This window comes from Aythya marila, assembly GCF_965140915.1.
Source record: "Aythya marila genome assembly, chromosome: 21".
Lineage (NCBI taxonomy): Eukaryota > Metazoa > Chordata > Aves > Anseriformes > Anatidae > Aythya > Aythya marila.
In genome coordinates, this window is record NC_139062.1 from 5,324,041 (window position 1) to 5,343,377 (window position 19,337).

The 19,337-nt window shown below is 43.9% G+C and overlaps 1 protein-coding gene across 1 annotated transcript; it reads right to left on the reverse strand.

Moving 5' to 3' along the window:
- Window positions 1–836, reverse strand: LOC309886391 (natriuretic peptides A-like). The gene is made up of 3 exons (XM_082777235.1): window positions 624–836; window positions 249–522; window positions 1–133 (listed from the first exon to the last, which is right to left on the reverse strand). Exons 1-3 carry the CDS (start codon window positions 732–734, stop codon window positions 108–110), a joined length of 411 nt encoding a protein of 136 aa, XP_082633361.1. The 5' UTR covers window positions 735–836; the 3' UTR covers window positions 1–107.
- Between the last annotated feature and the right edge of the window lie 18,501 nt (window positions 837–19,337).

Here is a 19,337-nt window from a genome sequence, read left to right on the forward strand (position 1 = left end):
GTTTATTGCTGCGTACCCAGCCCCTTGGAAGCTCCGGGGGGGGGGGGGAGCGTGGCTGCCCGGCGGCTGGACGCCGGCCCGGAGGCTCGAGGATGCCGGTCCCGACTTCAGCTTCTCCTTCTCCTCCAGAAACCTGGAAGAAAAGGGGCGGAGAGCTGCGGGGGTGCCCCAGCGCCTGCCCCGGTCCCCTGGGCTGTGGCAGGCGGGGAAGAGCCGCGGGGCAGCGCCGGAGACGAGCCGGGACCTACGGGCTTTGTAGTGGTTGCATCCCAGCCCCGTCTGAGCGCCGATCCTCTCCATCCTCGTCCCAAAGCAGCCGGAGAAATGCCTCCGTCGGGAGGAGGAGAGGAGGCTCCTCCAGTGGCTCTGCCCCTCCGCCGGCTCGGTTGGGCTGGGGGCCGGGAGAGGGGTCCCCGGCAGGTCCCACTCGGGGCCGCCGTCCTCAGCTCCAGCCTCCGGCTCCTCGTCCAGAGCCAGGTCCCCTTCCTCGTCCCGCAGCTGCCCCAGCGCCTCCAGGAGGTCCTGGGGGGGAAGGAGAAGGAGGGAAGGAGCCGTGGCAGAGGGACGAGGAGCCCCGCTCGTGCTCCCCGGTCCCCGGCCCGCCCCGGTCCCGGTCCCGGTACCTGCAGGGAGCGCAGCTCCGCGCCGTGCTCGCCGCCGGCTGCCGGAGCCCCGGCCCAGGGCAGGACGAGCAGCAGCAGCCAGGCCCTGCAGCACACAGCCGGCAGCTGCATCCTATCCTATCCTATCCTATCCTATCCTATCCTATCCTATCCTATCCTATCCTATCCTATCCTATCCTATCCTATCCTATCCTATCCTATCCTATCCTATCCTATCCTTATCCTTATCCTTATCCTTATCCTTATCCTTATCCTATCCCACCCTACCCTACCCCAGCTCGCCCCGTGTTTTTGCTTTGCCTACGGATGCCTCCCCTTATATCCCCGCTCTCTGCCCGCAGGGAGCTCAGCTGCCTCCTGCCAGATCCCCGCAGGAGCCGGAGCCCTGTCCCCCGGCTCCGATAAGGGAACTGGTTACAACTGGCCCCGCAGGTGACCCTACGGGAGAGGGGGGTTCCTTGGGTGCAGCACCTCCTCCAGAGGGAGAGAACAGCCCCGAGACATCTCCTCCCCTCCTGCAGCACTCATTTTCCCGGTGATTTCCTTCCCCCCCTCTCTCCCCTCTCCATCACCGGTAGGTAGGAGGTGATGCAGTGGAAACACCTTGTGCTTTCTGCCGGTTTGCTCTGCCTGACATCTGCAGGCACACAGGAGCCGTGAGCTGGCCCAAGCAGGGTGTTGTTTTCCCCTCCAAGAGGTGAGGGATGCATCATTTCTCCTCCGTGGGAGAAAGAAGAGGGGGGAGCTGTCTGTAGCAGTTCCCAACAGTTTTTTTCTTCTCTGTGTAGATATTTTTGTGCTCTGTGAATAGACCGAGGTCTGAGGCTGGCTCTTAAATTTTCCTTCCTTGCAAGTTCATGTGGTGATGCTCATTGCCTTCCTCTGGCATTTCCCCCAAACCCACCCCTCTGTAGCTGAGCCACTAAATTTTTGGTGGCTTAAGTCTGCCTTGAGCAATGCTACAGCTGATCACTTTGCTGGACACGTTCCTAGCTCTCCAGCCATGCCTTGGCTGTAGCAGTCAATCAGTCACCAGCCTCTCCCCATGCTCCACCATTTTACCCATAAATGTCGGTGCGTTCTGTCCCTCACAGATGGGGTTGGAGTGAGAAATCCCTATGGAAAAAGTGCTCCTTCCAGAAAGGTCGGTGACTTCACCCAAAGATAGATTTTTTAGGACTTTGGATTTAAGCTCCCCAGACAAAAGCGTTGCAATTACCAATTTGGCAACTGTAACAGGTGGCCACTTTGTATGAAACTTTCTCTTATTTTGCCTCAGAGCTTTGCAAGCACTTTCTTATTAACTTTCAGCATCTCTCCTGTGTAAGTGGCAAATTTCAAATATAAATGAGTACAATTTCTACTGGTCCTGGGGTGCAAATCAAGATGACCCTGTTAGATCCTTAGAGAATTCAGTGAGCAGAGCAGCACACAGGGTCCTTTCAATCACCGCCTGGATGACATTCGAGCAATTACAGTAAGTCTCTGCTTTCTGCACCCCTTGTTGGCTTAGACAGACACTCATAAATCTTTCTGATTTCAGTAGATATCCAGTGATTTCTGCTTGGGCTTTTAGCTCAGAGTCTGTCTTTAAGCTCAGCAAAGCCAAAGCAAATCTTGCCTCTGACTTTAGAGAGTTTTGAACCAACCTTTTGTGGACTTTTACTGCCATGTGTTGCACAAGGAGCAACATATATTAAGTTTCTACATCTTCCTCCCCCTTTTGTGTGTGTGTGTGTGTCTTTCTGTTCCACAAACTTGCTTACAGCCGGCATAATTCATCTTAAATTGGAAGCAAACCAGCAACATCAGATGGTATGGGACCATGATCTCTGCATCCAACAGTCTTAACAGCTGGCAAATTATTTTTTTTAAGGCATCACAGCAAAGAAGAATTCAAAGAAGAATCTGGCAGAGAGAAATGAAGCACTTATTTTGAAAGTATGGTGCCCAAATGAAGGAAGGAGCTGTTATGTTGATACAGAATGAGAGCAGATAGCTAAGGTGAGGGCGTGGAACATCCTCCATTTTGCATAGGACAGGCAGGAGTAAGAAGGGGTAAAGCAGTGAGAGTGTACGTGACCAAGACAATTCAGCCCTCTGATGATAAACTAGACCAAATCTTGATTGCTGCCTAGCATCATTTATAAATAGATACACAAAAGGAGACACTTTTGGGAAAGATATCCGTGTGTTTCTTTCTGTGTGGCAGTCACTTCACTGTAGGCTTTTCTCTTCAACTACTTCTGTAACCCCAGCTGGTAAATTCATGCTTAGCAGAGATGGAAATCACACAGCTAGAGGTGAGCTTCCCCTGTCTGACTGGCATGCTAACTTCAAAGCTTAGCCCTGATTATTTAAATGCTAATAAGACTAAGCAAATTATCTAAAGTACAAACACACCTGGCTTTGGTCCTAGGGATCTAATCAGGGAGCCTTTTATGTGAAATAAATTGTTCTTAGTTTCTGAAAATTGGCTTTTTAAAATATTCACAGAAAATGCCAGGTGAGAGAATGGCACATTACAAGTTCAGCCTCTGTGGGATTGGAGCTCTTGTCGGTCTCATCTTCTGTAGGACTCTGTTCATGAGTGGGCAGCTCAGTCTTCAACCTCTTCTGATCTCTGTTATTTTATTTGAAAATATTTGCAGTGCAGTGTAGCTGAGTTTAGAAACAGGATGAGGATGTTCAGGAAACAGACCCAGCAGCACTCACCCTTTATTAGGTTTTTAGTGTATTCAGTGTTGAAATTCCAACATCAAGAAGCTTTCATGCTTATGAGAATACACCTGCTCCTAGGGTTAGTGAGGGGGAGATCTCACACCCAGCATTGTTAGGAAGATGGCAGAAACCTTCCCATTGTCACCAGCTGTCACAACACACTAGCTTTTAATTGTTTGACACTGTAACGTCAGGGGGCTGTGAGGATTAACTTTTCTACCATATAGGTTGCACGTGGGCCAGCCTTAGGGCGAGCACACCCAAAGTGGGAATCTATTTAAGAAATCTGGATGCTTCCTGTCAGGTTTCCTACAAGTAAGCATCTGCTTCTTCTTAAATTGCCATGTATTAGGAACAAATAAGGGAAATTCTCTTTCTGACTGTGTGAAGGTCTGTTAAATTAGAGCAATGAATCAAATTTCTCTGCTCGTGTTTGTGAGGGATAGAGGTCTTTGTATGATGGAAGCTCCAGAAAGGGAGAGTTTTATCTCTATGGTCCAACAAGGCTCTAGACCACCAGGAGGATTTGCCCCTGAATTACTGTGCAGTCTAGGGGGCTTCCATTAAGAAAAGCTGTTCATGTTGATTGTGCTGCATCGTTAGCATGAAGGTACACATAGCCTGTCTATTGAAATGTGAATTATGCTGACAAATTGAGGCATTATTTATCTTTTATTCCCCCAATTTAATTCTTCATCTGGTTGATGAAGTGCTTCATGTGCTTGTTGTTTTGCTAAGGAAAGGCAGCACAGAGTACAACAAGTGAATTATGTGGCCTATTCCATTGTTTGAGAGCTTGTGCTCAGAGGTGCCTATGTAAATGATGAGGCTATTCCTTGCCTGCAAGGGACTGTTTAGGGTGTTTTTGCTGTTGCTGCTGATTTGTTATCAAAGTTAGCTTAAATACACTAAGTAGAGAACAGCAGAAGACCTCACAAAGACTGATAACTAGAGAGGCTTCAGTATATGTTGTTGGATTTTCTGCTTAGGACTTGTGGCTCTGTCATATTGTTGATAACCTTGTGAATACTGGTCTGAGGAGGTAAAGATTCTGAAGGCTGAAATAGCCATAGACAGGTAGAATTAATGTTAATTTCTATATATGCAAGAGACTGAAAGGAGAAAAGCTTGCAAGAAAATATAGAGAAGAGCTGTTGGTAGCTTGGGCAAGGGGAGACCCTCCATTAACAAATGATTCTGTGCTTTCTTGTCTCTGGTAGTCAGCTCTTAAGTGTTGAAATCTACTTATGAGCTTGTACTATTGATGTCCTTAATAGAGTAAGTCTGTGGCTAGAAGTGAAAGCTGTATATTGAAACACGAGCAAAGAAGCAAACTTTCCTAGTTTGGCTCTGAGTAGTACTCCAGCAGGTCCTGGATTGCCCTCAGTCCATGGGAATTGCAGTTGGAAGGAGCAGAACCAAAGCATAGAGTCTGAATGATTTGGACAAGTAGAAAGTAGAGTTCTGGATGTTCTGTGCGAGCAGGTTTTCTTAATGAGAGCTGAACTGCCAAAAAATCATAACACATACAGCTAGGGGATTGTTGATAAGCTTGCTTTATGTATATGCTTGCGCTCCGTGTTTTTATCCAGGGGTCCTATTAGGACTAGGCTTATTACTAAAATATTTTCTTCCAGGAGCATCTGTCTTGTGGACAAGAAAACGGGAGGAGTACAGCTGTGTAGCCCATCTGTCTGGAAGTATACAGCTGTGCCTTCATTTGTGATTGTTGGTGTAGACATTCATGTGAGCAGCCTTATAGATTTCCATGGAGCTGTTTGCGGGGTTCAAGCTCTCACCAACACCAGGATAGCACAGTCATGATCTTGGCAGAGCAGCTTTCATACAGAATTCCTTTTTCTCAGGATGTTTGCCATGTATCTGTTCTCCAACTTGTTCATTGTTTGATTCAGTGAATACTTGGCTTGCTTTAAAAAAAAAAAAAAAAAAAAAAAAAAAAAAAAAAAGAGCAGATCAGATGTGTTTTTTATATAATCTTGACTTTGCAAATCATTTTTTTCTAACAGAAAAGTAATATTTGGATCTATCTGTGGAAGAGTAGGGTACCTTTGAACTTTTGTCTAAGGTTAGCATTTTTTAGGGAAAAGATGAGAGATACTAGTAAGAAACACATTTGTTTTCATAAAAATGTCTCATTCCTCTGTCAATCACAGATCCAAATGCAGAGTAAACTCTTTATAATGATGTCTGTTAATACAGCTAACCTTTTAGTTCACATTGAGTTCATTTGGTCAAAGACTTGGTGCTTTGTGTCCTGGATTCTGATTATTCTCTTGTGAAGAATGTTATACATATGTTTAGATAGTTATATCTTAACCTGAGTATAAAGGGCTTGTTTGGTTGTGTTTTGTTGCTGCTGTTTCTTTGCTTTTAAAAAAAAAAGCTGTTAAAAATACATTTTTACCAGAAAGCAGCTTTCAAAATATTTCTGACTTCTAGTGTATTGTGTTTAACTGCAAGCAGCAACACTGCTTCACTTTCAAAAATGATATGTGAAAGGGAATCACAACAAAAAACTGAAGCAAATCCACCCAGTTATGGGAAAGAATTTATTATCCATGACATAATGGAACTTGTTCATTTATACATTTAGTACATAAGCAAAACAAATGTTTTGGTACTTAAATTTCAGATAGATGTTCACAAATCATTATTCTGGTACAAATACATGGCACAGCGATGGTGTATTGTATTCTCTCTCCCCTAAGAAACTCAAGGGAGAGGTGGAGTACAACTTGTTCAGTATATCATCTGTAGGTGGATCGGTGGAGCCAGTGTGAATAAGGGTTGAATATATCACTCAGTGCCAACACGTCCTTTGAACCTTCAAAGACAGTCCTGTCAAGAAAGAGGAATAAGTAAAAGAAAGAGAAGTGAACGGGATTTCACACGTGGAAATTAACTGATTTCTTACTGTTCTAGGGACAGGTTCATCTCCAATGTTCTGTTCAGAGGAGTTTCCTTGGATTGACACAAAAATCCCTAAGGAGCTGGTGAAAACCTCTCTGATCTGGTTTCTGTGGCGAGATGAAATGCATACATCTGACTTGGAGAAAGGAGTGAAAAGCAGGTAAAGCAAAGACATGGCTTTCACAGGTTCTAAGTGTGCATCTGATGATAATGAATTCTGAAGAGGGTGAAATTAGTAAACAGTGTTTGCAATAGGAGGGCAAAAGTTACTCTAAGGCACCCTTTCCTGAATTAAATCAGGTCTTCTACATACTTATACAAGTTATAATCAAACATGCAGGCCATCAGCCTCTGGCTTTCTCTTACCATAGTAAGCAGTTAGCATCCCAGTCCACTCAGTGACCCAATTCTGTCCAGCTTGACACCAAAACAGCTCCTGGATATGCCCTTTTTGCTTCTGTCTTGGTATGGCTGGGGTAAACCTAGGAGCTCACCAAGGAACCTCCGGACAGCACCGTCCCCAGTGGAGGTGCCCCCGGGCTGGTCCCTGGTGTTTCGGGTCCACTGGAACTCAGCATCTTGCTGATCAAAGGCATCTGTTGAGATCCTGTCATCTTGCTCATGGTCCCTTTCTTCAGAAACCAGGGGATGGTCCAATTCCTCATCTAACAATTTGGACAGACTCTGAGAGGAGAGGAAAAAAAAAAAACGAAAGGTAGAGGGAGGAGAGAGGAAAATAGAGGGGTTTTGAGATCTTTCTTACTATTTTTGCATAGGCCATGCTTGGTGATAAGTTTGGATAAACTTTTTTTGGTCTTGTATCAAAAGATGAAAGTACTGAAGCAATTTCTGAAGCCAGGGCTGGTCATTTTTAGCTGCTTCTGACCCACTAAGCTTCTCTGAGCTAACGCTATACTCTCACAAAATGCTGTAAGGCTCTCTATACACTGTTACTGTACTCTGTTAGTTCTGAGCTGACAAACTGCTGGTTAAGTCTTTCCTGGAGCTGGGAGTCTGGGGTGTGGAATGAATTGTGAAAGGCAATGAAAGAGGCTTGATCAAGAGTGAATACATAAAAAGAAAAAATGGTTTGGATACCTTGGAATGATATGAGTAGACAAAAGACATGCTGAAATTGGTGCTAGAAGGATTCTATGTGTTTTTTACAGGTTGGGAGGTTACTTTATATTTGGGAACACCAGATCACTAGTCAGATAGCTGAAATGTGTTTGTTTGTTTTTTAATGACTTGGAATTCCTACACACAAATACACCCCTGTGCACACACTTTCTTCCTAATGCTCTTCCTCTGGGGCTGCATTGCTGCACTGTAGAGCCAAGGAGGCAGTCTTCCTCTTAGTCACACAGGCCCAATCCATTAATTCGATTTTCAGTTTAAAGTAGGGCTTTGAGGGAAGACTGTGCAGTTGACTGCTCTAGAGCTATAGTTAGGAGTTCTTCAAGGCAAATTTCTTCCACTTGAAGTCTGTTGCTTCACTCAGTCATATAATGACCCTAAATTTGCAATCCTCAAACTGACCCCACAGAAAAGTAAATTAATTAATTAATTTCAATTCCATTAATTGGTCAGAAGTTTAAATCCATTAATTGATTACTTCAGTTTCCCTCCACTTAATAACTCTGTTTGCCCAACTCCTGCTTGTTTGCTCAATTCCTGCTGTCATGACCTCTTTGAATGTCTCCTACTGCCTTAGCTGGGGTTGGAAGAAAAATAGCTAATCTGAAGTGCCTAAATCCTAATAACATCAGTTTCTTTCAGTTCTATTGAGCAGCCAGTCACTTACCTGTAAGCTGGAAATAGTCTTGGTCTTTGCCTGGTTCTGACTGACAATAAGCAGCAGGAGGAATCCAGGGCAAAAAAGAAGTTTCAGGTTCATCTTTGTGTTTTGCTGTCTCTGTTTCCTCCTCCCCTTGAGTCACTCCACTTCAGTGCTGCTCTGTGTCTCCAGCCACCAGCTTTTATATCTTACTCCAACCCCTCCCAAGTCTACCTTTTGAGTTCCAGCCAGTGCAAGGATTGGTTTGAGGTTCTGATCTGTTTTCATCCTCCCAAGAGGAGGAGGAGGGAGGAAATAGTTTTTTTTTTTTTTTTTTTTTTTTTTCCTGGCATGGAATAAAAGGAGCATTTTACACTTAGGCAATGCAGTATCATTCTCTTGCTGTGAAGCTGAAGGTCTCTGCAGCCTGTGATCTTCCTGCCACTAATGTATGTCAGTTTGCTTAGCTCAGTGCTCCTTGTGTTGATCACTAAACCTTTTCTTTGTCTCCAGGAAAAAAAAAAATAAAATCCTTTCTGAGTCAGTACTTCTCTTACAATTATATTTGCTACTTATTCCCCTGATTCCTTTGTCACTGTGAAGTATGAAATCAGAGGGACAGGGGTCCCAACATATATTATTTAGGAACTAAATATTATTACCTAATATGGTAATATGGCATTAGTAACTCATGAGAGAAAAGTGTAATTTGGAGAAGGGAAATCCAAGTCCTAAAAATATGACAAGTGGTGTTACAGTGTAAAATCTTACTGGCCTGAGTGACAGGGAGCATGGCTGAAACCAGGCTGGCATGCATAGAAAGATCCTCCATGGCTTAAGGTGAGGTAGGAAGCAGTCTTCTCCCCTGGATACAGCTTAAATCATTTCCTCTGTGCTTTCTTTTTCTTAGGCAATTCATAATAAATCTGAAATTAGTCTGACAGGAAGCACAGCTCAAACATCTTTCTTACCATGTGTACAGTTGCATTAAAAAGCTGTGTTTAGTGTATTCTCTCACTTTTATTCTTATTTTACTCTCTGTGTGTGTGTGTGAAGTGAACTGATGCACCAGCTTCACGTAAATGGATTTTGTGAAGTGTTAGGGGGAGCAGAAGAAATAGAATCAGTTCTTAGCCAGGGCCTCAAGGGTATTTAAATCATTACTGTTGGCCAGACCTCTCTCTAGTGTAGAGGACCTGGTAGATGTGTGGGTGCCCTGATGAAGATATATGTAGGATATAATTGATATATATGAGGATATAATTGATATATATGAGGATATATATGAGGATATAATTGATCCTCCAAACACCATCTCTTCTGATGAGCTTTTTACTAGGTTCCAAATCAAGAAATGACTATTCCTTGGGCAATGGGGAAGAGCAGCAATGACATTTGTTATATGTTTTCTGGGTGCTAGAAATTTGGCCCCCACTGAAAAATGAGAATGTTCATGAGTACACAGCAATACATCTTGGTCTTTTACTGCATTTTTCCACGCATGTGGTGCAGAAAGTTAAAGGCCATTAGTCTGGATCTGTATGGAGGAAATGGAAATGAAGGACCATCTGGCACTTTTCATCATATCTTTGAGGTTAAGATTCTTGTTGGTACTGAAATCTTGGAAAAAATAATTCTGTGATGTGCCAGCAGGTTTAACATTTTCAGCCTTTTTTCATCTGCAGATTACTTGAAGATGTAATAGTTACATGTCTCTAGAAGTAGGTATTCTAAGGAGACAACTTATAAACATTCCTCTATCACAGAAAAAGAGGCCTGATGTTATTACATTGTTGGGATTTTTTTGTTGTTAATGTTGATTAAAACCACATTTGATCTGAATCTTATTAGAAAATGAAATCATAGCACAACTTCATCAGTGGCACATGAGCATTCCTCCTGGAGAAAGTAACTTCTCATTTCAGAGGACTGAGGTATGTACTTTGCAGTGTAACAGGATATTAAGAGAAGGTCAGAGCAGTTTCAGGCTCTCCTTTCTTTAAAAATCATAAGGTTGTTTTGTTCATTTGATGGCTTGTTACAAGTCTCCATATATATGGATAATTAATCTCCTTGGTCAACTTCTTCAAACTTTTTTTCCTGCTTGAGCTCAGAACTTGTAAGTGTTTTATGAGGCTCCTGAATGGTCTCTCTGCTAACTGTTGGAAGCTAGCACTTGCTAGCTCCACTAGCACAGTGGTGTCCTTATCCATTACCATGATGGTAAAAATAATAGAATAACTAAGGTTGGAAAGGATTTCTGGAGGTCTTTGCTCCAAACCTGTACTAAAAGCAGAGCCAACTTGGATCAAATTGCTCAGTGCCTTGTCAAGATGAGTTTTGAAAGCCTTCAAGAAAAGAGATTCCTACAACCTCTTTGGGCTCTGTTTCAGCATTTGTCCGGCCTTGTGAACAAAATTATTTCCCAATATCTAGTTGGAATTTCCCTTGTGCAACTTGTCATTGCCTCTCATCCTAATGCTGGTACATAAACAGAACAAAAGGATGTTCCATCTCTCAAATCAATGCTACTCAGTGTGACTGCATTTCACTGTGCTGCATTACCTAGAGAAGGAAGATATCTTCAATCCATCTCGTCTGCAGCTGCCTTCAAATCAGACTTATTGCAATGGGCAGAAGTAGTTAGAAATAGAAAGCCATCCAGCAAAAATCTCTCCTTTACTGTCTGGGTCTCTTCAGGGTTCTGATTAGCATCAGAAGTCAGTGTCTGAATGTTCACAGCAATTTCAATAATTACCATTGGGATGGTGTAATTAAAAGGATTTTCAAAAACAAACATTCTATAAGAAAGGAGAAACTCCTGAGAGCAGCAGAAATTATTTAGGGGGGCAGGAAATAATAGCTTTGTGGCCATTTCTGATGTAACTAAGTGTTCATTTGCTTGACAAGTCCTCCGTATAGGGTAGAAGGAGGTATGAAGAAGGCAGGTTGGCATGTGTTACTCATCTCCAATGGGATTTTTTTTTCCTAGTTTACTGAGATGCTTCTGCTGCACCAGCAGAGATCTTATTAAAAAGAACAGGGTTAGGGCACACTGTTCCTATTAGGGATGTTTCTGCCCCATCTCTGCAGGCTGCTATGAGAAAGCCGGGTCCTAAATTTGATAGCATGTGGCATGCTTAGATAGTGTCATTAGAGCACTGCCACGGTAACGCATTATCCTCCTCTTTCCTAGCTCAGTGACCCCTTTCAGTCTCCCCATCCTTCTCAATTGCTCAGGCCAACATTTCCTGGCTTGCTGCAGCTAGCTTGAAAGGGCAGTGACGTGTTTGTAGTGCTTTCGTCAAAAGGGGATCGCCAAATTCTTCATGGAAAATGGCACAACGGGGCCCCTCATTATAAGACATTAACATTTAGCTGTGGTATCCAAGCAATTCCCTGGTTGTTCCCTTCCTTTGCCCTGTCCTGAGTCTTTTAGTATCTGAGCTCGGCTGGTAATTACCCAGCCACAGGTGCTCTGCTTGCTCTTCTGGCACTTTATTGCCTTCAGCTTAGATTTTGTGTTGACAGCAAGGCCCTGTTGCAGGAGGGGGTGTGGGGGGATCCGCAGCCATAGCTCTCCTCACAGAAAAGGCAGTGGGCACAGAAACTACTGAGCTCACTTAGCTGGTGCAAAGCTGAATGTGTCCCTTGGATCTGTATTAGCATAATCCAGAGCAGAATTTGGTCCCTTATCTGAAGGATGGCTAGGACTGTGTAGTGGAAGGAGCTCTGATCTCCCAATATTTGTGATAGTCTGCCTGTGGGGAATAACCCAAACCTGAACTTCCCTGGTGGGCAGGTCATCCTACAGCGGCCTACTGCATGCTTTTCCTCTCTCTGCTAATGGCCTGGTGGGGCACCTTGGCAGAGTTAAAGCCTGGACTAGTTGGACTCTGGCTTCAACCCATCCTTTTACCTCCGTTCGCCCTGTTCCTTCGCTGATCCAGCCAATGCTGCTGTCGCAGCCTTGAGGGCTCTCCTCAGGAACTCTCACGTGAGGGATGTCAGCACAGGGGCATCAGGCAGACAGAACTCCTCAGCCTGCTCTGCAAGTTGTTGCAGGTCCTGAGCTCACCAATCCTACAGCAAGGGTGTTATGTTAGCAAATTGGCAGAGCAGACTCGTGTGTGACCAGGCTGGAAAATAGAGAGGGGATTTTTTTGTCTCTACATCTGTCTGAGAGGACACCTGGACAGAAAGCTGGTGGTATTGCCTCCAGTTTCACTCATGTAGGGCAACTTCTCTCAAAAATGACTACCCAATGTTTCACCTTAGAAGAGTAAGAAGGGGGAGAATATTAATTCATCATAGGCAATACAAATGACAGTATCCAAATATTGATGTTGAAGAACATCTCTGCATTAATATACTACCTTTCTGCCCAACAGCACTTTCTGAGGGACTGAAAAAGACGGTAGGAGGGATTCTGTGCTGTCACTGCTCTTCTCTGGGGTCCCAGGAATGCATTTTGCCATTGCCTGATCTGACCTGCTCTCATTAATGCTCACTGATCTCCTTGATGAGGTGAGGCAGGGATATTTTCCTCTGTAACCCTCTGGGACAAGAAGGGGCCTGGGCCACTTGAGGATAAGGAGGGCAGCAGTCTGGCATTTCGCAGCAGGTCATAGGTGGTTCTGCAGCATTGGGTTTTGATGGCAAAATTTTAATATTAGGTTTGTCAGGCACATTTATCACATTCAGCTGATGCTAATGAAGCCTAGCAGGGAAAGAACAGTGAGGGAGGGGATGATATAGCTGCAGACTGTACTCAGTGTTAGTCAAATGGCTGTCTGTGCTGTGCTCACTGCTGCTTGCTGGGAGAGAAGGTGGGCCCAATTCTGATCTCTGTGACAGCAGGAGTGGAAACAAAGCAGCCACATGAGACTTCTGTATCTGGCCTGTTGCTGCCAAGATCCAATTCTGATTCCTCTCATTATCTGCCAGTGTTGGTGCTTGGATGACATTAGAGAGAGAAGTGCAACATCCAGTGATTCATTGCTGGGTGTTCCTGGCCCCCTTTCAATGATTCATCTCTCGAAGGAGCCTTTTCTTCGCGCATAAGGGCATTCTTAGGTTCAATGGTCATGCTGTGTGGCTTGGTGCTAAAGATCCCTGATTCTGCTCAGTGCTAGTGTTGCTGATGGTTATAACAATTTATCTGTAAACTCTTTTGTCATCTAGAAGCCAGCTGCTTTTTCCAATGTACTTCAAACACACAGAGTCCCCCCCCCCCCCCGCTGGTGCAGCACTATTCAGCAGATGGAATCCTTAGTTCTCAAAGGAAAAAGGGGAGAAGGAATGGATTCAGTTGTAGATGTAAATAACAGTAGTAGAGCAGTGTAAAGTGGGTGAAGCGTGAAAATGGCTGGAGACCAAGTATGAAAATCCCAGAAGTCTGTTATAGGCTGTAATACTGGAGAAGTTTCTCAGATTAATCATGTCAGGATGACAGGAAGAAGGGAGGGGTTTTGTATTAGATAAATGTGAGAAGTTAGAAGGGGGGTGAAGGTTAAGCAAACATTGTAGGAACAGCTGAAACAAACCTTCCAGGTTTTGGAGACACTGGTAAAATCAAAAACAATTCGGAAATGAGCTGAGGTTATTGGAGCAATGGCACAAGGTTGGTGTGTGGTGAGCGGCAGACACATAGAGAAGTATTCGTGTTCCATAAGTCCTCATCCCAAACTGTTACTTTAGGCTTAGCTTCATCTCCAGGGAGATGAACAGAATCTTACTGCATAGTTGTTTTGGAAAGGTGGGGATGACTACACAGGCAAGTTGTAAGTATTCACACTGCTTTCCTCTTCTTTGTTAGATACCTCTGGTATTTAAACTGAGATCTAATTGGTATATATATTATTCCTTACTGTGGGGAGATGGCACGTTGAGTGGGAGCTACGTGAGATCTCTGTTGGTAAAATTCTTTGTGTGGCAAAGCATGCAGCTAAACCACAGCTGGAAGAAGAAAGGCTACTACATTAATCCCCAGTTCATGAGCTCTGACAGGAGGAAGAGAGGGAACCACTCCTGAACAGCATGGGCATTACATATCCCCAGTTATTTTGAGCACAGAGGGAGATTTCCCCAGCAAAACTGGGAGACCAGTCTGGTGAGATCCCACCTAACCTCCTTACTTTGGGTTGGCTGTTTCCGTCATTACTGAGGTGTGTGGTGACCTCTTCTGGTGAATGCCTCAAAGTTCGGTTAGAATAAGTTCAGGTTTAAAAAACTCAAACGAAACACACACAAACCAACCAAGCAAACAAATCCACCCCAGAAGATTAGAAACTTGAGAAGTTTGGATAAAATGACCACTTCAGCCTGACTCATGAACAAACTACAGACAGAACCAGAAGAGGATGAGTGGCTCTATCACAAGCTTTAGCCTCTAGTAACTATGTAAGAATGTGTGAGTGGTTCAGTCTAGGGAAGGCACGTGGTATGTGTATGATATATGAATGAGTATAAATGATGTATTAAAGTCCGTGTGGACAGCAGACTGTCAGGTGTTTTGGTGGGTGGCCAAGTGTAGATCCACCACTAGATACATTGGTCTGGACTCATCATGGATTTTGCAGAATATCTCTTTCTGTAAGAAGAGGTGGCATTGAGAAGGACGTTTCTGAAGTCCTTTTGGCTGGGGTAACATTTGCCAGGTTTTTCTCTGCAACCTTGTGCATCCTGGAATATCTCTGGGCAGTGTCAACAGTGCTCATTGATTTAGAAGGTTTGCTAGCCAAGAAGCCAAATAAAGGGACAAGAGTTCACACTATCCCATTGTGCTATTTATTGCTGCGTGCCATTTGTCACTATTGAGCAAGCAGAATGAGAAGCCATTTCTAGAAATGGCTAAGCAGCTACAGGAATGAAATGGCACCTGTCCTAAAAGTTGCCTGGGTTGTTTACTTCCCCTCTCCCTTTCCTGAATGACTGGTGATGAACCCAAGAGTAGCTAATTAAAAATGTTGCTGTTCCATAAAGCCACTCCTCCACTAACAGTCTGTAGAAGTTGTTCAGCCTGTAAGAGAGTGGCACAGTGCATAACGTGAATTTTGCATTCCCAGGGCAGGATCCCAATTCCCTACTAGTTTTGACACATCTAAGACCTGTGGACTTTCCTTGATTGGAGACAGGTAAAAGAAGACAGCTGGATAGGTTTGGTCCTGCTCTTTGAGAAAAGGGAGGAATAACTAGGGAAACTGTCCACATTTCTGTTTATCAGAGAACTCGTGTATGCATTATTCTTCCTTCTGTTTCATTTACAGTCCTCTTCACCAATGCTTCTCAACAGTTCAGGCACAACTGGATACGTACATGTGCCAGTGCTTGCTCACTAAGATTAGAAAGCAAGTGCTTCATGTCACAGTGTGGAAGCAATTAGTTGTGCTAGCAAGACTGTCCTGGAGGTCTGCAGTGGAGCGGGAAGAGAGCTCCTTGCTGCTTTGAGTGGGTGAGCAACAGTGAGAGGAATGCAGCTTTATGCAGCTCTTAGCTAAGCTACTCTTTATTAGTAACTCACTGTAGCTATGGTGATTCTTATCGCCCACTGTTCTTGATTTGACAACCCTTCTTTGTTTTCCCAGAAAATACTCAGTGTTCGCCAAGCCTCTGGAAATAGCTACATCCTTATGTGGTGGAGGACGGTGTGGCCACAGGCCAGAGGGGCAGGATATTTTAGCTGTTCCTTGTCAGCGCAGTGAGATGGGCGAGCACCATTTCAAAAACTAACACTTCTAAAGCCATGATAAGGTGCTCAGGCTACAGGGCTGGAGCCTGTGTTCATGCTTGAGATAAACTCCACTGTCAGCGCCACATTCACACCTCCCCTGTCACATTAGGCACCCCATGGTCCTGCCTTTCCCACTAGTCAGTTGCTACAAAGCCGCAGCAGGGGGGTATCAGGCCCTGTGACTTCGTCTGCAGAGTCCCCAGGGCTACATTGCTCCCTGTGTCTTTGTTGTGACATTGAGGTGGCTAAAGGAAATAATGTGCGTTGGAATAGATTTGTTACTTCTTCACTTTTCTTCTTCTTCCTTGAACCTTCATTGGACCCAGACACTGTCCTTTGGGAGCTACTATCTAGACTTTACTGTTTTGACAAAAAAAGAAATGTGCAGACTAGCTCTATGTCAGGGCTGCTTCCTCATGTGAATAGAAACATGAAATGTGCTGCCTGAAATGACAGGGATGGGGAGAAGGCAGCAACTTTTTAAATCCCACTGTTAAGCCTGTCTGTGGATACTGAGGAAAGTAATAATTTCACTCCAAGTTACTTATAATCTCCCTCTCTGTAAAAAAAAAAATATTATTTTGAGTCTAGTGTTTAATGGCTATGGATCAGACAGTTATTCAGGGATTAGAGGATTTCATGTAATTAATTTACAGAATCAAATGACACTTGTGTAATGCAGCTGAATGCTATTAGAAAGCTCAAAACATTTGCAACTGTGCCAATATGTGAAATCATTCTATTCAGGACTGTTTGGGTTCAAGGGTTTCCTCCTACGTACATGGTGTCAGCTTCAGTTCACAAAAGAGTCCTTCTTGTAAAGAAAAGTAGTGTCACAACCACACTTCCAAAGGGCTTGTATGGATGAGGTTTTATTGCCAAACTGAGGAGGCAGAACTTAAGTCCTCTGTTCACTAAGTGATCGGACAGTTAAGGTTACTTCTTAAACTTATATAACTGTCAACCAGATTGAGAATTCATGATGCTGGACCCTGCTGATCAATTGGACAGGTACAGCTTCAGTTTTCTCTCTGTATAGGTGTTTCAGGCCAGACTTTAAAGGACTTTCAACTTTTATGGGGCTAAATTCTTTATCCTTATAGATGATAAAGCTCAATTGTTGGACTAGAGAGGACTGCTGATTGTGCTAGAAAGCTACAGAAGATGCTGTACCCACTTTCCTGTTAGTGATTTGTCTCCATGTGCTATTAAAAAAGGGCCCTAGGTGACATTTGTAAGTCTGAGCTTTAACACCCTGGTTAGGGTACTCCAGTGCTTTTAGTGCTTCAGTGCTTTCTGAAACACAGGAGAACTCATCAAAGGGTCTTCAGCTAAGCACTGAAAACCCATCTTTGAAGAATATGCCCTCCTGAGAGCCCTTCTTAATGGCAGGGTGTCATGTCCCTAATAGCAGATATATCAGTTTATTGTATTTATTTGCATTTAATTACATCCACGTTATGAAAACTTGTGAACAGTTGTCTATGCTGTAAACCCTTAACTGTGTTAAATTAAAACCAGCATAAATACAGCTCCTCATTGCACAGCTGATAGATGCCACAAATCCAGCAAACCAGAGTTAGAAAACGTTCTTAGCTTCCCTCCCCACTGGAGATTCTTCACATAACCTCTGCATTGTTTGACCAAGAGGATTTGTTTTACCATGTCACCTCCCTGAGGATAACAGCACATTTTCTGCTGAGTGTTGAAGTGTGAAGACCATTGTAAGTGATGACATCATATCTCAGGCCAGAGCAGATCAGGAAATGACAAAGAAGGCCTGAAATATTGGCCCTGGGAAGAATGAATGGAGGAGAGAAGGGATATGACACAACAGCATTCTTTAGCCTTGATAGGTCAGATGCACCTGACAAGTGTAATGAGACCAGGAGATCTTTGACACTTTAACACATGATATTTTTGTGCACAGAGATGTTTATGAGAGGTAGAGGTGAACTAGGGTGCAAATTCAGTAGCTGACATGCTATTAAATCATAGCTGCCCTTAGACAATAAAGAGTAAAGGGGAGACAGGCCTGAACTGCCTAATTGCTTCAAATCTAAACTTCCTTTAACAATATGAGGCTTTAAAAAAAAATCTTGGTCCCAGTCTTCCCAAAACGAAAACATTAATTCCCTCACAACAAAACCACCAATGAGGATTGGTACGTGTAATAAGGGATATGGCTGGTTTGGGGGCTGAGAGGAGAGGAAGGTAGTAATGGGACAAAGTGAGCTATGCTTGCTAGAAAATGTAATGGTATCTGGAAAAAGAAATCATTATAAGCATTGGTTCATAAACTAAATAGTTTCAACTGTTTTTGAACTGATGTAAACCAGAAGAGGATTTGATGGTTTAAAAAAAAAAAAAAAAAAAAAAAAGGCAAACTGTTTTTTAAGGTCTTGCTTCATGTGTTACAAAGCTGAGGGCTTGTTTTGGTCCAAGGTTCCAACAGCCGCAGGGCTTAACACTGAAGTCAGAGTGAAGATGAATCTTCAGGCAGGACCATGTCAGTCTCATATTGCCCATAGCACAGGAGGCCTTCATTAAAGTCCAAACAGACCTGACTTAGAGACAGAACTTTTGTTGCCTTGGTGCTGGTATTGTAAATAATCTGTTCTTCAAATGGCTAGAGCGCATTTCTGTGTTGTTCTTTCTCCTTGTTTCCTAGTGTCAGGTTTTGAGAGGACAATTTGTTTGCCCGAGACTTCACTGCTTTTGAGTCTTTTATTCTATAATTTTATGGGACATGGGATTAGCCAGTAATTAAAGTATTGCTTTGTGAATTGGAAATGTGCATCTCTTCTGTGATCTTGTCCATGGTCTAAGCAACTGTTTTTTCAGTGTACCCCCTGCATGATGTGTATGATCCTCCCCTGTGTTACACAGGTGTTTTGAAACTAGGTTGTTGTCTGTGCAGCTTTGCAGGCATGGAGCCAGGAGAGAATAAGAGCTTTTGCAGATGCTCGGTAATTGCCTGATGACCAGAAAGCTTCTACTGGAGGAGAGGGGCTACATTTAAAACTTCTATACCTCCTAACTGTAACACCGCACGGCTTTCCAGAGCTATTTTTTGCACATCCCTAATCATTATACTACTGTACTTTAAACCTCAAAACAGATCCCTACTTGTACAGGTCTGAGAGCTTGATTTGGTACCCCTTAACTTAGCTTCAAAGCAAGTACCTTCATTGAGACAACAAAATGTCCTGTCCTTCCAGGCTGAGATTCTCGGCCCAGTGCCCGCTGACTTGTTCCCTGATGATCCTGCCAGCTTGAGGCTGCTGAGCACAAGTGTTGGGGAGGCATGTGTGGAAGGCAGAAAGCTCAGAAAGCAGGAATTCCTGGAGCAGCAAGAGGAGGGGAGCATGACAGGAAGAAGGGGCTGCTATTTCGCTGAAGGGCCCATCACGAATAGTGCAAGAATAACAGTTCTCTGTCACGGCTCCAGATTCCCTTATCTGGGAGTGTCAAGCGGCGGGGCCTGTCGACACCTCTGCCTCGCGCCCTGCTCTGCACTCAGCCGCCTGCAGATACAGAGTGGCTTGAACAA